Here is a 19,397-nt window from a genome sequence, read left to right as displayed (position 1 = left end):
TATGGCTCACCTTACTATGACTTGTATCTGGGAACTATGCACGCATGCAAGGTTCCTTTACGGTGGTATACTAACTGCATATGGAAGTAGCGGAATTTCTTTAAATCTAGGAACACATTGCTGATGTGACAGTGCCTTAACTGCTACATGGGTACAGCCTATCGTATTGACTTGAAGGAATCCGGCCTTGGAAATGAAATTATACCTGCTTTTAAAGAGGCAGTTTGGTTCAATGTTTTCAACTGATGTCCATTGGATAAATCAAAATGATCACAAACGTCATTATGATGATTTTGACTTTCAACAAACACATTGCTTTGGTGGAAATTACATTTTTTGTTCCGTTATTAGTTCTCCTGTGGATGCATTTGGATCGTTTAAAAAGGTATTTGTGAAGAAATCAGTCAAGTTAACATTTCAGAGTTGGAGCCTTCATCTTTTCATAAACTGCAGGGTTCGTACTTGCTTTCCATCAAGTCTGTGCTAAGATGGGCTCTTCTCAGACAGAATATCTAATAGAAAATGGTCACAAATCTCTTTGTCAGGTGAATTCTGCAACGATAAAAAGTGTAAAATATTGGGAAAGAATATAAGACCGTAATTGTTTTATTCATTTGTGGGATGCGGGCATCGCTGGCTGGACAGCGTTTCTTGCCTATCCCTAGTTGCCCTTGAGAAGGTGGTGGTGAGCTGCTTTTTGAATCGCTGCAGTCCTCCTGCTGTGGGTCAACCCACAATACCTATTAAGGAGGGAATTCCCAGATTTTGACTCAGCAACAGTGAAGGAACGGCAATATATTTCCAAGTCAGAATAGTGAGTGACTTGAAGAGGAACTTGGACGTGACAGTGTTCCCATATATCTGCTGCCCTTGTCCTTCTAGATGGAAGTGGTGCTGTCTGAGGATCTTGGGTGAATTTTTGCAGTATATCTTGTAGCTAGTACACACAATCGCAATTTTGGTTTATGCTTATGGTTTTGCCAACGAGCAAAGTCTCAGAAAAAAATGGAAATTCCGGAGGATTTGCCCAACTTTTACATCTTTGATTTCTGTTTTGAGACGAGTGAATGAAATTTGCACATTACTTCTTCTTGTATTGTGTATTTTCATGAAATTAATGATTTAACTTGGGAGTAAAATAAAACGCTTTTTAAAGTTAACGCCGATGCAAGTGGAGTTAGCGGTCTGGTTTGTGAAAGGTGCTGTAGGTGAGTCTGTGTCTCCCACCACATCCCCCACCCAGCCCTCCCCTCTCTCACTCCGTGTCCCCGCCCCTGGCCCGATCCCTCCCTCCCTCCCTCCCTCCTGCTGCCTGGACCCATGTAGCACCATGACAGGGATCGCCGCCGCCTCCTTCTTCTCCAATACCTGCCGCTTCGGGGGATGCGGGCTGCAGTTCCCGACCCTGGGGGAGCTCATCGAGCACATCGAAGACAACCACATAGGTAGGCGGGCTGGGAAGAGGGCAGGCGGGCGGCCGGCCAGGCGGATGGGGGCAGCGCCCCGCTGGCAGCAGGGGCTCGCGTGGAGCCGGCCCCGGCCCGCCCCTCGGTCCTGGGGGAGAGAGATTTGGGAGGCACTGCCACCGGGGTTCTGCTCCCCACAATCCCCCGCCCCCGACACACACCTTTCCCCTTCCCACCGGGGAGCATGGCTGCCCGATCAGGATCCGCGGGGGCTCCCGCCCACAGGCCGCGTCCGAGGCAGATCCGCACACGACCACACCCCCAGCACGATTCTCCTCTCTCCACTCCCCCGACTCCGGGCGGCCGGCCAGCCAGCCGGCCATTCGCTCGCTCGTCCGCGGCCTTTGGTCCCAGCTCCCGGGAGGGGGGAGGGGAGAGGGCCCCGTGGTGTCACTTTGAAGCCTGGGCCGAGCGAGGTCACTTCACTGCTGTCATGGCAACGGCTGCAGGATCCGGGCCTATAGCCAGAAGCCGCTATCCGGGCGGGGCTTGGGGAAGGGGGTAGCAGTGTGAGTAGGGTGTGGCTGTGTACAGGGAGGGTGGGGGAGGGGTGTGAGTGGGTGCGGTTAGGGGGCCGGGAAGGGTGGTGGAGAGGGAGGAAGGATGTGCAGTGGGGAGGGGGCGAAGGATGTGCAGTGGGGAGGGGGCGAAGGGTGTGAAGTGGTGTGGGTGTGAAGTAGGGGGAAGGAGTGAAGTGGAGCTGTGTATAGTAGGGATTGGGGGAGGAGGGAGTGTACTAGGGGGCAGGTGTGTGAGTAGTGGAGGGTTCTGACTGGGAGGGAGGGTTCTGATGGGGGGGGGAGAAAGGGGGAGGGTGCGGGTAGGCGGGGATGTAGCGGGTGCGGGGGGGGAGAGGGGGAGGGAAGGCGGGGGGGGGAAGAGAGGGGAAGGGAAGGCGGGGGGGGGAGAGAGGGGGAGGGAAGGCGGGGGGGGGGAGAGAGGGGGAGGGAAGGCGGGGGGGGGGAGAGAGGGGGAGGGAAGGCGGGGGGGGGGAGAGAGGGGGAGGGAAGGCGGGGGGGGGGAGAGAGGGGGAGGGAAGGCGGGGGGGGGGAGAGAGGGGGAGGGAAGGCGGGGGGGGGGAGAGAGGGGGAGGGAAGGCGGGGGGGGGGAGAGAGGGGGAGGGAAGGCGGGGGGGAGAGAGGGGGAGGGAAGGCGGGGAGGGAAGGCGGGGGGGGAGAGGGGGAGGGAAGGCGGGGGGGGGAGAGAGGGGGTCGGGGGGGAGAGAGGGGGGGGGGAGAGAGGGGGGGGGAAGGCGGGGGGGGGAGAGAGGGGGTGGGGGGGGAGAGAGGGGGAGGGAAGGCGGGGGGGGAGGGAAGGCGGGGGGGGAGAGAGGGGGAGGGAAGGCGGGGGGGGGAGAGAGGGGGAGGGAAGGCGGCGGGGGGGAGAGAGGGGGAGGGAAGGCGGGGGGGAGAGAGGGGGAGGGAAGGCGGGGGGGAGAGAGGGGGAGGGAAGGCGGGGAGGGAAGGCGGGGGGGGAGAGGGGGAGGGAAGGCGGGGGGTGGGGAGAGAGGGGGAGGGAAGGCGGGGGGGGAGAGAGAGGGGGAGGGAAGGCGGGGGGGGAGAGAGAGGGGGAGGGAAGGCGGGGGGGAGAGAGGGGGAGGGAAGGCGGGGAGGGAAGGCGGGGGGGGAGAGGGGGAGGGAAGGCGGGGGGTGGGGAGAGAGGGGGAGGGAAGGCGGGGGGGGAGAGAGAGGGGGAGGGAAGGCGGGGGGGGGAGAGAGGGGGAGGGAAGGCGGGGGGGGGAGAGAGGGGGGGGAAGGCAGGGGGGGGAAGGCGGGGGGGGGAGGGAAGGCGGGGGGGGAGAGAGGGGGAGGGAAGGCGGGGAGGGAAGGCGGGGGGGGGAGAGGGGGAGGGAAGGCGGGGGGGGAGAGAGGGGGAGGGAAGGCGGGGGGGGGAGAGAGGGGGAGGGAAGGCGGGGGGGGGAGAGAGGGGGGGAAGGCAGGGGGGGGAAGGCGGGGGGGGAGAGGGGGGGGGAAGGCGGGGGAGGGAAGGCGGGGGGGGGAGAGGGGGGGGGAAGGCGGGGGAGGGAAGGCGGGGGGGGGGAGGGGGGGGGGGAAGGCGGGGGAGGGAAGGCGGGGGGGGGGAGGGGGGGGGGAAGGCGGGGGAGGGAAGGCGGGGGGGGAGAGAGGGGGAGGGAAGGCGGGGGGGGAGAGAGGGGGAGGGAAGGCGGGGGGGGAGGGAAGGCGGGGGGGGGAGAGAGGGGGAGGGAAGGCGGGGGGGGGAGAGGGGGAGGGAAGGCGGGGGGGGGAGGGGGAGAGAGGGGGAGGGAAGGCGGGGGGGGGAGAGAGGGGGAGGGAAGGCGGCGGGGGGGAGAGAGGGGGAGGGAAGGCGGGGGGGGAGAGAGGGGGAGGGAAGGCGGGGGGGGGAGGGGGAGAGAGGGGGAGGGAAGGCGGGGGGGGAGAGAGGGGGAGGGAAGGCGGGGGGGGGAGAGAGGGGAGGGAAGGCGGGGGGGGGAGAGAGGGGGAGGGAAGGCGGGGGGGGGAGAGAGGGGAGGGAAGGCGGGGGGGGGGAGAGAGGGGGAGGGAAGGCGGGGGGGGGAGAGAGGGGGAGGGAAGGCGGGGGGGGGAGAGAGGGGGAGGGAAGGCGGGGGGGGGAGAGAGGGGGAGGGAAGGCGGGGGGGGGAGAGAGGGGGAGGGAAGGCGGGGGGGAGGGGGGAGAGGGAAGGCGGGGGGGAGAGGGGGAGGGAAGGCGGGGGGGAGGGGGGAGAGGGAAGGCGGGGGGGAGAGGGGGAGGGAAGGCGGGGGGGGAGGGGGGAGCGAAGGCGGGGGGGGGAGAGGGGGAGGGAAGGCGGGGGGGGGAGAGAGGGGGAGGGAAGGCGGGGGGGGGAGAGAGGGGGAGGGAAGGCGGGGGGGGGAGAGAGGGGGAGGGAAGGCGGGGGGGGGGGAGGGAAGGCGGGGGGGGGGAGGGAAGGCGGGGGGGGAGAGAGGGGGAGGGAAGGCGGGGGGGGGCGAGGGAAGGCGGGGGGGGGAGGGAAGGCGGGGGGGGAGAGAGGGGGAGGGAAGGCGGGGGGGGGAGAGGGAAGGCGGGGGGGGGAGAGGGAAGGCGGGGGGGAGAGGGGGAGGGAAGGCGGGGGGGGAGAGGGGGAGCGAAGGCGGGGGGGGGAGAGGGGGAGGGAAGGCGGGGGGGGAGAGAGGGGGAGGGAAGGCGGGGGGGGGAGGGAAGGCGGGGGGGGAGAGAGGGGGAGGGAAGGCGGGGAGGGAAGGCGGGGAGGGAAGGCGGGGAGGGGAGAGGGGGAGGGAAGGCGGGGGGGGAGAGAGGGGGAGGGAAGGCGGGGGGGGGAGGGAAGGCGGGGGGGGAGAGAGGGGGAGGGAAGGCGGGGAGGGAAGGCGGGGAGGGAAGGCGGGGAGGGGAGAGGGGGAGGGAAGGCGGGGGGGGGGAGAGGGGGAGGGAAGGCGGGGAGGGAAGGCGGGGGGGGGGGGGAGAGGGGGAGGGAAGGCGGGGGGGAGAGGGGGAGGGAAGGCGGGGGGGGGGAGGGGGAGAGAGGGGGAGGGAAGGCGGGGGGGGGAGAGAGGGGGAGGGAAGGCGGGGGGGGGAGAGAGGGGGAGGGAAGGCGGGGGGGAGAGGGGGAGGGAAGGCGGGGGGGGGAGAGAGGGGGAGGGAAGGCGGGGGGGAGAGGGGGAGGGAAGGCGGGGGGGGGAGGGGGAGAGAGGGGGAGGGAAGGCGGGGGGGGGAGAGAGTGGGAGGGAAGGCGGGGAGAGGGGGAGGGAAGGCGGTGGGGGGAGAGGGGGAGGGAAGGCGGGGGGGGAGGGAAGGCGGGGTGGGGAGGGAAGGCGGGGGAGGGAAGGCGGGGGGGGGGGAGAGGGGGAGGGAAGGCGGGGGGGGAGAGGGGGAGGGAAGGCGGGGGGGGAGAGGGGGAGGGAAGGCGGGGGGGGGAGAGAGGGGGAGGGAAGGCGGGGGAGGGAAGGCGGGGGGGGGAGAGGGGGGGGAAGGCGGGGGGGGAGAGGGGGGGGAAGGCGGGGGGGGGGAGAGAGGGGGGGGGAGGGGGGGGGAGAGAGGGGGGGGAGGGGGGGGAGAGAGGGGGGGGGAAGGCGGGGGGGGAGAGGGGGGGGGAGGGGGGGGAGAGAGGGGGGGGGAGGGGGGGGAGAGAGGGGGGGGGAGGGGGGGGAGAGAGGGGGGGGGAAGGCGGGGGGGGGAGAGAGGGGGTGGGGGGGGAGAGAGGGGGAGGGAAGGCGGGGGGGGAGAGAGGGGGAGGGAAGGCGGGGGAGGGAAGGCGGGGGGGGAGAGGGGGAGGGGGAGGGAAGGCGGGGGGGGAGGGAAGGCGGGGGGGGGAGGGAAGGCGGGGGGGGGAGGGAAGGCGGGGGAGGGAAGGCGGGGGGGGGGAGAGGGGGAGGGAAGGCGGGGGGGGAGGGGGAGAGAGGGGGAGGGAAGGCGGGGGGGGGGAGAGAGGGGGAGGGAAGGCGGGGAGGGAAGGCGGGGGGGGGAGAGAGGGGGAGGGAAGGCGGGGAGAGGGGGAGGGAAGGCGGGGGGGGAGAGGGGGAGGGAAGGCGGTGGGGGGGGAGGGAAGGCGGTGGGGGGGGAGAGGGAAGGCGGGGGGGGAGAGGGAAGGCGGTGGGGGGGGAGGGAAGGCGGGGGGGGGAGAGGGAAGGCGGGGGGGGGGGAGAGGGAAGGCGGGGGGGGGAGAGGGAAGGCGGGGGGGGGAGAGGGAAGGCGGGGGGGGGAGAGGGAAGGCGGGGGGGAGAGGGGGAGGGAAGGCGGGGAGGGAAGGCGGGGGGGAGAGGGGGAGGGAAGGCGGGGAGGGAAGGCGGGGGGGGGAGAGAGGGGGAGGGAAGGCGGGGAGGGAAGGCGGGGGGGGGAGAGAGGGGGAGGGAAGGCGGGGAGAGGGGGAGGGAAGGCGGGGGGGGAGAGGGGGAGGGAAGGCGGTGGGGGGGGAGGGAAGGCGGGGGGGGGAGAGGGAAGGCGGGGGGGGAGAGGGAAGGCGGGGGGGGAGAGGGAAGGCGGTGGGGGGGGAGGGAAGGCGGGGGGGGGAGAGGGAAGGCGGGGGGGGGGAGAGGGAAGGCGGGGGGGGGAGAGGGAAGGCGGGGGGGGAGAGGGAAGGCGGGGGGGGAGAGGGGGAGGGAAGGCGGGGGGGGAGAGGGAAGGCGGGGGGGGAGAGGGGGAGGGAAGGCGGGGGGGGAGAGGGAAGGCGGGGGGGGAGAGGGGGAGGGAAGGCGGGGGGGGAGAGGGGGAGGGAAGGCGGGGGGGGAGAGGGAAGGCGGGGGGGGAGAGGGGGAGGGAAGGCGGGGGGGGGAAGGCGGGGGGGGGAGGGAAGGCGGAGAGGGGGAGGGAAGGCGGTGGGGGGGAGGGAAGGCGGAGGGGGAGGGAAGGCGGGGAGAGGGGGAGGGAAGGCGGGGGGGGGAGAGGGGGAGGGAAGGCGGGGAGAGGGGGAGGGAAGGCGGGGGGGGGAGAGGGGGAGGGAAGGCGGGGAGAGGGGGAGGGAAGGCGGGGAGAGGGGGAGGGAAGGCGGGGGCGGGGAGGGGGGAGGGAAGGCGGGGAGAGGGGGAGGGAAGGCGGGGGGGCAGAGGGGGAGGGAAGGCGGGGGGGGGGGAGAGGGGGAGGGAAGGCGGGGGGGGGGGGAGAGGGGGAGGGAAGGCGGGGGGGGGGGGGAGAGGGGGAGGGAAGGCGGGGGGGGGGGAGAGGGGGAGGGAAGGCGGGGGGGGGGGGAGAGGGGGAGGGAAGGCGGGGGGGGGGGAGAGGGGGAGGGAAGGCGGGGGGGGGGAGAGGGGGAGGGAAGGCGGGGGGGGGGAGAGGGGGAGGGAAGGCGGGGGGGAGGGGGAGGGTGCGGGTGCGGGGGGGGGAGGGGGAGGGTGCGGGTAGGCGGGGAGGGCGCGGGTGGGGGGGGAGGGCGCGGGTGGGGGGGGAGGGCGTGGGTGCGGGTGGGGGGGGAGGGCGCGGGTAGCTGGGGCAGAGGAGGGTGCGGGTAGGCGGGGCGGGTGCGAGTAGCGGGGGAGGGTGCGGGTAGCTGGGGCAGAGGAGGGTGCGGGTAGCTGGGGCAGAGGAGGGTGCGGGTAGGCGGGGCGGGTGCGGGTAGGCGGGGAGGGTGCGGGTAGCTGGGGCAGAGGAGGGTGCGGGTAGGCGGGGAGGGTGCGGGTAGGCGGGGCAGAGGAGGGTGCGGGTAGGCGGGGAGGGTGCGGGTAGCTGGGGCAGAGGAGGGTGCGGGTAGGCGGGGAGGGTGCGGGTAGCTGGGGCAGAGGAGGGTGCGGGTAGGCGGGTGCGGGTAGGCGGGGAGGGTGCGGGTGGCGGGGAGGGTGCGGGTAGTGGGTGCGGGTAGCCGGGGAGGTGGAGGGTGCGGGTAGGCGGGGAGGGTGCGGGTAGCGGGGAGGGGGAGGGTGCGGGTAGGCGGGGAGTGTGCGGGTAGCGGGGGAGGGCGAGGGTGCGGGTATGCGGGGAGGGTGCGGGTATGCGGGGAGGGTGCCGGTAGGCGGGGAGGGTGCGGGTAGGCGGGGGAGGTGGAGGGTGCCGGTAGGCGGGGAGGGTGCGGGTAGGCGGGGGAGGGTGCGGGTAGGCGGGGAGGGTGCGGGTAGCGGGGGAGGTGGAGGTGGAGGGTGCGGGTAGGCGGGGAGGGTGCGGGTAGCGGGGCAGGGGGAGGGTGCGGGTAGCGGGGCAGGGGGAGGGTGCGGGTAGCGGGGCAGGGGGAGGGTGCGGGTAGCGGGGGAGGGGGATGGTGCGGGTAGCGGGGAGGGGGATGGTGCGGGTAGCGGGGAGGGGGAGGGTGCGGGTAGGCGGGGATGGTGCGGGTAGCGGGGGTAGGTGCGGGTAGCGGGGGAGGGGGAAGGTGCAGGTAGCGGGGAGGGGGAGGGTGCGGGTAGGCGGGGAGGGTGCGGGTAGCGGGGGGTGGGTGCGGGTAGCGGGGGATGGGGTGGGTGCGGGTAGCCGGGGAGGGGGAGGATGCGGGTAGGCGGCGAGGGTGCGGGGGGAGGGTGCGGGTAGCGGGGGAGTTGGAGGGTGCGGGTAGGCGGGGAGGGTGCGGGTAGCGGGGGGGGTGCGGGTAGCGGGGGAGGGGGACTGTGCGGGTAGGCGGGGTGGGTGCGGGTAGAGGGGGAGGGGGCGGGGAGAGTGCTGGTAGAGGGGGAGGGGGCGGGGAGAGTGCGGGTAGCGGGGGAGGGGGAAGGTTCCGGGTAGGCGGGGAGAGTGCAGGTAGTTGGGGAGGGGGAGGGTGCGGGTAGGCGGGGAGGGTGCGAGTAGGGGGGTGGGTGCGGGTAGGGGGGTGGGTGCGGGTAGGGGGGTGGGTGCGGGTAGCGGGGAGGGGGAGGGTGCGGGTAGTGGGGTAGTGTGCGGGTAGTGGGGTAGTGTGCGGGTAGGCGGGGAGGTGGCGGGTAGGGGGGGAGGTGGCGGGTAGTGGGGTGGGGGGGGAGGTGGCGGGTAGCGGGGTAGGGGGAGGGTGTGGGTAGGCGGGGAGGGGGAGAGAGTGGGTAGCGGGGGAGGAGGAGGGTGCGGGTGGGCAGGGAGAGAGATGGTAGTAGGGGAGGGTGTGGGTAGCGGGGGAGGGGGAGGGTGCGGGTAGGCGGGGAGAGTGCGGGTAGCGGGGGAGGGGGAAGGTTCCGGGTAGGCAGGGAGGGTGCGGGTAGGTGGGGAGGGGGAGGGGGAGGGTGCGGGTAGGCGGGGAGGGTGCGGGTAGGCGCGGAGAGTGCGGGTAGCGGGGGAGGGGGAAGGTTCTGGGTAGGCGGGGAGGGTGCGGGTAGGCGGGGAGGGGGAGGGTATGGGTAGGCGGGCAGGGTGCGGGTAGCAGGGGAGGGTGCGGGTAGCGGGGGAGGGCGAGGGTGCGGGTAGGCGGGGGAGGGTGTGGGTGCGGGTTGGCGGGGAGTGTGCGGGTAGCGGGGGAGCAGGACGGTGCATGTAGGTGGGGAGGGGGAGGGTGCGGGTAGGCGAGGTGTGGGAGTGGGTGGGGGAGGGTGCAGGTAGTCGGGGAGGGTGCGTGTCGGCGGGGGAGTGTGCAGGTAGTTGGGGCGCTTGCGGGTAGCAGGGGAGGGTGCGGGTAGGCAGCAGGGGGAGGGTGTGGTTTGGCGGGGAGGGTGCGAGTAGGCGGCGCGCGGGAGGGTGCGAGTAGGCAGCGAGGGTGCAGGTAGGCGGGTAGCGGAGGAAGGGGAGGGTTTGGAGGGAGGGTCAGGTTGCGTGTAGCAGTGGAGGGTGCGGGGAGGATGAGGGTGTGAGTGGGCTGTGGGGTGCGAGTGGAGGGGGAGAGTGTGAGCAGGCAGGAGGCAGGGTGTTGAGTTGAGGGGAAGGGATTTTGACAAAGGGGTGGACTGGTGGGTGTGTAGTGCGGGTGAGGGGGGAGGGTGTGAATAGTGGCGGAGGCGGGTGTGAAGTGGTGTGAGGGGGTTGTGAAGGAGGGGGTGGGAGTTAAGTGGGAGGGTGTGAAGTGTAGAGCGTGAAGTTGGCGGAGGAGTGGAGGGGGGAGTGTGTGTGTGAAGTTGTGGGGAGCGGGGGAGTGTGTGAAGTAGGGGGAGGGGTGATGTGGCAGGGAAGGATTGCAGTAGTGGGTATGTGAAGTAGTGGGGTAGGGTGTGCAGTAGTGGGGAGGAGCGGGTTAGAGTGTGAAGTGTGGTGGGTGTGAATTAGTGGGGAGGGGGTGTGTGAAGTAGGGAGCTGGTGGGAGGTGCTTGTGAAGTAGGGGGCAGGTGTGTGAGTAGTGGAGGGTTCTGACTGGGTGGGGAGGGGGGAGGGTGTGACCAGGGGAGAGGGGGAGGGTGTGAGTAGGCGGGGAAGGTGTGAGTAGGGAGGTGAGGGAGGGTGTGAGTCGGGGCGGGAAGGGTGTGAGTAGACGGGGAAGGGGGAGGGGGTGAGGAGGAGGGGTAGGGTGTGCGTTGGCGGGGAGGGGTGTGTGAGTGGGGGCGGGTGGTGTGAGGGATACAGGGTGTGAGGGGAGTGGAGGTTTGTGAGTTGGGGAGGGGTGATGTTTGTGAATAGGGGGAAGGGTGTAAATAGGCGGGGGAGGGAGGCCGTGAGGAGTGGGGGAGGTGGGAGGGTGTGAGTAGGGGTGAAGGGTGTTAGTAGGGGGGAGGGTGTGATTGGGGGAGTGGTTGGTAGGGGAAGGGGATTGGTGTGAGCATGGGCAGAGGGGTTACGAAAGTTAGGTTTTTGGGGAGGATGCTTGTTTGGGAGTGCGATTAAGCGGGTGTTGGTGCAGCAGCAGTGGGAGTGCAGGATTATTGGAGTACGTTCTGAGATTTCACGTACGGGGGATGTGAGTGAATTGGTGGGGAAGATCATGGGAGGTTTGTGAGGGTTGGTAGAGGAAGGGTATGGGAGTGGTTATAGGAGGATTGGGTGGAGTATCACAGGGTGATGGTGCTATGAGAGACGATGGAAGGAGGGCATTGAAGGAGGTTGTGGAATGCATGGTATGGATTAGGAGGGTTAGAGTTCTGAGAAGTGGAGGTTGAGGAGAATGATCAGAAATGGGTGTCAGCAGAACAGGTTTTGTGATGTGGATTCGGATGAAGGGAATAGGTTTTAGTATGGTACAAGTGAGGTTCAGGGCATGGTGCAGGAGAGAGAGGGTTCGGCTAGATGGTGTGGGAAGCTGTGGGACAGGTGCACATGAGCAACTGAGGGAATTGCATAGGACAACTCATTTTATAATCAGATGTGGGATGTGGACATTGCAGGCTGGGCCAACATTTATTGCCTCTTCCAGCAACCCTTGAGAAGTTAGTGATGAGCTATTTCAGTTCAAGGGAAGGAATTTCAGGAATTTGACTGGAAGTGAGGAGCCAGGTGGGAGTGGGATTGCCAGAGAATGTGGGCCAGGTGGGAGTGAAGGGGGTTGCACGGAGAATTTGGGCCAGGTGGGAGTGAAGGGGGTTGCACGGAGAATGTGGGCCGTGTCGCGGGGTGCATGGAGAATGCAGGCCAGGTGGGAGTGTTGGGGCAGTGCACGGAGAATGCGGGCCAGGTGGGTGCATGGAGGGGGGCACGCAGAATGCAGGCCAGGTGGGAGCAGGATGTGGCATAGAGAATGCGGGCCAGGTGGGTGTGTTGGGGCAGGAGGAGAACGTGGTCCATCTTCTTTACATTTGAGGGTAGAAGTATATGGAAGTGGGAGAGCTTGGGGTGTGAAAAGGATGAGTCATTTTGGGAAAGGGGGCATGTCAGAGAGGTTTTAGGCAGTGGTGTGTGCAATAGTAGATAAGGATGAAAATTGTGACTGGAAGGAGTGGATTTTGGCTTGTGGGTCTATGTGGGCAGATGAGTACTGGCCTGTATCCCTGGCAGTGGTAAGAGAGATATTGATGAGGGCAGGATGTGGTATCTGGTTTACTGAGCAGTTAGAACTGTTCATAACAAGATGTAATTGCTTCTTTACAAAACCAAATGTTCAGGTGGACTTAGAGTAATTTTAATCAAATTCGTCCAAATCCAGAAATGTTTGATAACTTGTCTAGTTGACAAAGCATGTCAAGCTTTGACTGGGCCATAAATTGCAACGTTATTTGGTTGCACTGTTGTGCACTTCATATGTGTTTTGACTGGTTTTTGACATGAACTTTAATATCAAATTCTGAACAGGAAACAGTTGTTATTTGACATTGTTAACCTATTGATTTTGACTTTTAAATAGTTTGACTGAGGTAAGAAATTTATATAAAAACCAAAAGAACTGCTGATGCTGTAATTCGGGAACAAAACAAAGTTTCTGGAAAAGCTCTGCAGGTCTGGCAGCATATGTGAAGGAGAAAACAGAGTTAACGTTGACCCTTCCTCAGAACTGATGGTGACTGGGAAAACATCACTTTGATGCCGAAAACAGGGAGGTGGGTGGGGTAGAGAGTAGATGATAGGATAGAGCCCAAACAGAGAGAAAGACAGTCGGACAGTTCCTCTGTCTCTGTCGCATGTGTTCAGATGAGGCCAACTTTGACAAGGGAGCCTCTGAAATGTCCACCTTCTTCCTCAACCGAAGATTCCCCAGTTCCCGTTGACAACAGAGCCCTCAACCAGGTCCGACCCATCTCCCACACTTCTGCCCTCACCCCTTCTCTTCCCTCTCGCAACAGCAGTTGGGTTCCCCTTATCCTCACCTACCATCCCACCCGCATCCACATCCAGAAGATCATCAGATGCCATTTCCGCCACTTCCAGTGAAATACCACCACCTTAACCGCAGCCCCCTCCCCGGCCAACCTCCCTATTTTCTGTATATAAACTGATGTTTTCCCAGCCATCATCAGTTCTGATGAAGGGTCACCGTACCTGAAAAGTTAACTCTGTTTTCTCCTTAACAGATGCTGCCGGACGTGCTGAGCTTTTCCAGCAGCTTTGTTTTTGTTCTTAAGAAATTTATATGCTTACTAACAAGGCACTGAGTGAAGTGAAAATCAGTCGGAGTCTCCTCTGCATAACTGTTTGAAGAGGATTATAAAAGGCTCCTGCACAAATGATGCCATTGAGTTGTTTCTCAGTAACTGACATTACTATGCAGCAAAATTGGTATAAGAGTCAGATTGTTAGTGATAACATACAAACTAATGTTCCCTTGTAATATGAAGTGAGTATTAATACAACTGCTATTCACCTGATATGTTATCACCTGTTACTGTCATGGTACTGCTGCATAATTGTTCCTGCCTGAAAGTAGATGTGTAGACATCAGGTGAGGACTGGATTAGGCTAGGTAGTCATACGTTGTGTAATTAAATATTCTGAGACACGATTTTTATTTCTGGAGACAAATGAGGAATCAGTATACTTGTGTGAGATATTGAGAGCTTGCTAGTGCTAATAGAACAATGTCTGAACAAAGACCTTTGTCTTTGGAGAGTTGGAGGAAATATGAGAAACCAGTACAAATTATGGCCTGATGTTACAATGATGACAATGCTGAATCACTGTGAGGAATATGGTTTGCATTGGTCCAGTTTTGAGGCTCTGCTGACACTGAAATCCCAACAGCAGTCAGGACATAAAGTACATAAGGCCATGACCACTCATGACTACTGTTTCAACTAGTGACTTTGGGTTGAGGAGGGAGGTAATTAATTGGTTCGTGCACCTTTCATTATCATTGAATTTTGATTTGAGTCATGTTGCTCAACCATTTTAAATATATATCATTTGGACTTGATCTACTGAATTATCTTAATTGTAATATTTATTATGAAAGTATTTTATATTTTGTTGGATATTAATATATTGTGTTTACTTGGCTCTGTTAGAATTTCTGCCTATAAATCAAATGCTGCAAATTCCCTAGAATTTAAGCATTTGACTGGCCTGACACTTCAGTCCCTATTAGGAGGTGCTGTTTTGTCAGGAATTCTGCCTTTCAATCTCGGTACTAATTCAAGATTTTTGTTTTGCTTGTTCACGTGTGTGTAAGAGATTGAGCATCATATTTGCCTTCATCTTCCTGAGGGAGGTGATCTGTCAGAGCAGATCAGCTGCTTAATTTAGAATCTGAACTCAGTGGAATGGAAATTGGTGTGTTTTGTAAGAGGCTGGCAATCATTCCACCACATCACCATCCAGTCAGTGAAAGTACCAATTATCCCCTCTGTGGCATCAATTGAAGAGGAGCAGCGAGTTCTCTTGGTATCTTGGCCAACCCTATTCACTTAACCCAATATCACTAAAACAAATTTACTGGATATTTATCCCATTATTATTTGTGGAATCTTGTTATTTTTGAAAACAGCTGCCACGCAACTGCTGTTGAAAGCTAGTTGTGCTTCAAAAGTGTTCCTAAAAGTGCTTTTAAATGTAAATTCCTGTCACTGAGTTTGGCAATGTATTAAAAGCTAAGACACAAAGTTCTGTCATGAAATTCGAATACTTGCAACCAGTTCAAGGAAATTAAGAGTTGGCCTGTTTGGGAATTTTAGACATTGCCACTTTTTGTGACTTGTTGCATTGCATATCAAAAATGCCACCTATAACCTGTATTTATTGAGTAGTATGGCAAAGATAGAAACAAGCCATTTGGCTCAACAGGCAGTCTTTATTCTTGCCATCTGTTAGTAAATCACAAGCTAGATAATGAAATAAGAATCTGGGAACAAATCCTTTTCTTCATTTACAGGATGAAGAACTGCATTTCTCCGGCAGTTATGTATCTACCAGCTAACTTGGCATCTGAGCAATCCCATTTTATATGCTGAATTAAATGTCAAACAATACATATTTTTCAATTCTCTGTCGGAAGACAGGCCTAATCCACAAGCACCATGAATGCTCCTGCAGGTAGGGCAAGGATGGCCCAGTTTTATCAACTATAGCAGCCTCTGCAAGTCACTGCCAGGAGCCATGTTGGCATGCCTGTTGGCATGCACAGACTTTCCATGTGGTTGCACAGTATAGAGGAAACACTAGCAAGGAGACCGGTCCTCTAGGATTGAACCCCATGCTGTGAAGCCCACGGACCAATTTGATCTACACTGGCTGCCCAGCCAACTGAACTAACCATATCTTACCCAGCACCCATCCCAGGCCTTATTTATACTTTGAGTGAAGGATTTAAACAAATGATCAACCCTCAGGCATAGTAAAAACAATCAAAACTTTAAAGCAAACTTATTAAATTGAAATAGCATTCCCAAGATTGGTTGTAGAAACCAATCCTTTTTACATTCTTTTGAAAAATCAAAATAATAAATAATCTTGTAATAAACACCTGAAAGGGCACTGTGACCAACACAAAACTTTGGAGGAAGTTAGGCAGAATTAGCAAACAAACACTGATAAAGAAATTAGCTATTAAATTTCATCCTAAAGAGTCATTGTAACTCAAATCAAATGGTAAAATGAATCTTACAAAACTTAGTATTGGCTTTGGGAACAGACGATGTACCTCAGTTCTTACACTGCCCACAGGTCACAGAAGACTTGAAATGTTACGGCAGAACACTGCGTGCTCCCTGTCCAAGGACTGAGCAGACAGGCAACCATATAACAGACGTTTGGGTCTGTGCTCTGCTGCCTGGACCTGTTAATAGCCACCTTAGCCAGGCCCAGGAGCAGACCTATGAGAAGGTTCCGTCTCTGTTTAGATATCTTTAATTGACATCATCAGACCCATTTGAGACACATCTCTGGGACAATGGAACTTGTACCCTGAACTTGTGACCCTCAGTTGAGAGCACTGACAATATTGTGCCAGAAAAGCCCTTTTCAGTATGTTTTAAGACATTTTCCAATCAGCTTGTTCACAGATGTTATTATACACCTCCAGACTATGTGGGACTTGAACCTCAGTCTCCTGGCTCAACTGTAAGGACTTACCTCTGTGCTACCAGGGCAGCAGTGCTTGTTTCTCCTTATCCATAAGTTTGTGATTTGCCTAACATTGACATTGTCAACACATCTTTGTATTCCTTTCTCTCCAATGTGTTTATTAAGCTTTCCCTTAAATGTACATCTGCTACACGCCTCCATTGTTATATATAGTTGATAGTCTCATGTAAAGGTTGACCATTGACCTTTGACCAAAAGAAAACATTTTTAACAGGCCTTGTATAAGTTGATACCTGACTGTTAGCCAAAAGATCTAAGCTGTTTCCGTTTACCACTCATTTGCTACTGAATTCAAACTTTCCTTGGTGCAAACCTATTTGATAAAATCATTGAATGATATCCCTTTGAAGATAGCAGACAGGAGGAGCTGAAGAACTAAGTCAGTACGTGATGTCAAGGCTCCCACCTCAGTGGTATATTCTGCATCCCACTAATCCTGCAATCTAAAATAGAAACATGGTATCAACAAAGAACAGGAGATACTTAGCTGAATTTTAACTCATTGAAGTTGCAGAGCAGACAAATAACTGTGTAGCAGTTACAGAATTCAAGATATCGGAGAAGAATGTTAGAAATTGGAGGGAGCAGTCCTTAGACCAGTCACTGTGGGCCGAAGGGCCTGTACTGTTTTATGTTCTACATCTCCCTTGTCAAACTTTCCATGATTCTAAAGACTTTACCTGGTCACATCTCAATCTTCCATTTACAAAAGAAAAGAGCCACAGATTGTTCAGTTTTTCCTGATTGTTCAGATGTCATTTTAGTAAAACTTTTTGAACCTTCTCTGGTACTTCAGTGTCTTTCTTATCATAGGGAGACCAGAATTATTTCCAGTATGCCCAACTGTGGTCTAATCAGAGTTTGAGAAAAAGATTGACATGTCTTCTCTATTTTTCATTTCTGTTCCTCTAGAAATAAACTCCTGTGCGACTTTTTATGGCTTCCTTACGCAATATTGTTACCTTTGTGTTTCTATCCTATCAAATCTCACTTATGCACTTGATTCTAAGTGTAATTTTCAAAACTTCAAATGACTTCATTTGTACTACCAAAATGCCCTGCTTATCCACATTGAGGTCACTCTGACGGTTACACCTCCGTTCTGTATGTTTATTAATGCCAGTAAATTTTCCGGACTTGTCCTTGATATTAACAATAACCTGCAATTTGTATTGTCAGCAAATTTTGAACAAGTACTTACAATTCTTCAAGCCACAATTGGTTATATATATAGCGAACGGTGATCACAATGCTGACATGCATAAATGCCACTTCACACCTTTTGCCATCGAGCTATCTTTGATCCTACTGTTTTGGAGATGGCTACTAAGTATTCTGAAATTTGTGCCCTAATTCCACATAAGTCTGTTGTTATTTATGAGTATAAAATGCAGTAAATTCCTCAGAAGCCTTGTCAAGATGCATCTGTGCTGTGTTTAGTGTGTTACCCTTCTCTTTTACTTAAAAAAAATCAGTAAGTTTGATCAAACATTTGTTGCTTTTGAAATCCATGATGACTGCTCACATTATATTCTGTTTCAGGATATTTTCTGTGACATTTTTTGTGTAAGAATTCTAAAAGAGAAACATACAAAGTAGGCACAGTTTAAAAACGAAACCCTCAAACTTGCTTATCCCTTCAGTAAGATCATGCTAATATGATTGTGGCCTCAATTTCATTTTCCTGCCTACCCCTGATGGCCTTAGATTCTTATCTAACAAGGGAAACAATTTACCTCTGCCTTAAATATGTTTAATGATCCTTTCTTCACCTATCTCTAGGTAAGAGCATTGCAAAGACTCGTGACCTTTTGTGAGGTAGAAAAAAATCCTCTGCTCCATTTTAAATGTGACCCCCTTTATTTTTAAACTGTGTCCTAGACGCTCCCGTATCCTCTGCTCCATTTTAAATGTGACCCCCTTTATTTTTAAACTGTGTCCTAGACGCTCCCATAAGGGGGAACATTCTGTCAATGGTGCTCTGATCTGTTCTTTGGGATGTGCTGATTTAAATAAAACTCTGGTATTCATTTCTTCTTTAAAAAAGAACAACTTCGCATGTTTCATAACTTCTTCATTTGTCAAATTTTTGCTCACTCAGTTAACCTTTCTATATCCCTTAATTGACTCATTTTGTCATCCTTGCAATTTACTTTGATATCTGTATTTGACTATATTGTATATACGTTTGCTGTTGTCACAATCCCTTATTCAAGTCATTATTATAGATTGTAAATAGTTGAAAGCTTATCACTGATCCCTGTGGCGCTGCACTAGGTATCATTTGCCAAGATGAAAATTACCCGTTTAGTTCAACTTTCTCTCTTTCCCCTTGGTTGATATAATCTTTATCCGGGTTAATTTGAAAGATTACTACAAATACACATGATCTATCGGTTCTTCTTTATCAAACATGCTTGTTACATTCTCATGTAACTTAAACATGTTGGCACAATTTTGCTTCCTAAATGTATGTGAATAGAGGTGTTGCACTGGGGTTTACCAATTGGCTGAGACTTGCCCAGAATAAAGAATTTTAGATGACAAGCAATGCATTCGCTATCTCTGCAGGCATCTCTTTAATACCCGAGGTGAAGGCTAACAAACCAGTAACTTGGCAGCCTTTGGTGCCAGAGATAATGGGAACTGCAGATGCTGGAGATTCCAAGATAATAAAATGTGAGGCTGGATGAACACAGCAGGCCAAGCAGCATCTCAGGAGCACAAAAGCTGACGTTTCGGGCCTAGACCCTTCATCAGAGAGCCTTTGGTGCCGTTAGTTTTATCAATTTAGATTTAAGCTGGTTGGTGAGTAGAAACCAAGACACCTTTGTCAGTTGTTAAAGCTTATTAACTCTTCAGTCTTACAGTTCCTTCCACACAGCAGTCTCATCTGTTCTTATTTTTAGATATTTTCTCATCAACCTGTTCAGAAGTAAAATTGCACACCACTGGAGCAGGTGGGACTTGAACCTGGACCTCCTGACTCAGATAAGCACCATACTACAATACCGCAAGACCCCTTGTGTTCCCCCTTTTATAGATACTTTTTAAAACATCTGTTAAGTTATTACACAGCTGGAGCAACTGGCACTTGAACCAGACCTCCTAACTGAGGGGTAGGGACGCTACCAATGCAGCACAAGAGCCCCTGTGTTCCCCTTTTCATTTTCTTTGGAGGTGTTATGATACCTACCTCTGGAACAGATAGGACTTGAACCTGGGCTCTTGGCTGTAAGCTAGGAATACTACCATTGTACCACAGCCCTGAGGAGTTTGCTTTATAAATTAAAAAAATATTTAACTCATTTTTACAATCAACCTATTCAAATATGTTATTGCACACCTCTGGAGCAACTGGGATTTGAACCCAGGCATGGGGACATTACCACTGCACCATAAGAGCCCCTTTGTCCCCCTTCTAATATTTATGCAGTGAGTTAAATAGCCAATTAACTCCAATCACTTCTTGCTAAATGAACAGATTTGCTGCTCTTAAAATAAAAACCCTTCAAGGCATACAAACAGCCCTTGAATAAACTTAACTAAATTAAACAATATTTATTTTATGTTCTATATCATTCCCAGTAATCCAAATGATCAGAAGTAGTTATTTTTCATATTCCATATGGTCAACTTTCTATATTATCCTCTTTCTTTAAACCAGAAATAATTTAATTGCAAAGTGATCCAAACAAAAATAGATTTTAATTTTTTTTCATGTCCTTA

At 57.2% G+C, this 19,397-nt stretch overlaps 1 protein-coding gene across 2 annotated transcripts in view; it reads left to right on the top strand.

Moving 5' to 3' along the window:
* The first annotated feature begins 1,307 nt into the window (after window positions 1-1,307).
* jazf1b (JAZF zinc finger 1b) overlaps window positions 1,308-19,397 on the top strand; it is a 230,130-nt gene continuing 212,040 nt past the window's right edge. For both annotated transcript variants that reach the window (XM_059654241.1, XM_048555012.2), the window contains exon 1: window positions 1,308-1,445. In XM_059654241.1, the coding sequence (XP_059510224.1) occupies window positions 1,384-1,445 (62 nt within the window). In that variant the 5' untranslated portion in view covers window positions 1,308-1,383. The remainder of the gene's footprint in view (window positions 1,446-19,397) is intronic.

The sequence above is a fragment of the Stegostoma tigrinum genome, chromosome 2 (genome assembly GCF_030684315.1).
Source record: "Stegostoma tigrinum isolate sSteTig4 chromosome 2, sSteTig4.hap1, whole genome shotgun sequence".
Classification (NCBI taxonomy): domain Eukaryota; kingdom Metazoa; phylum Chordata; class Chondrichthyes; order Orectolobiformes; family Stegostomatidae; genus Stegostoma; species Stegostoma tigrinum.
Note: the sequence above shows the minus strand (reverse complement) of the source record. Positions and strands in the feature narration are given on the sequence as shown.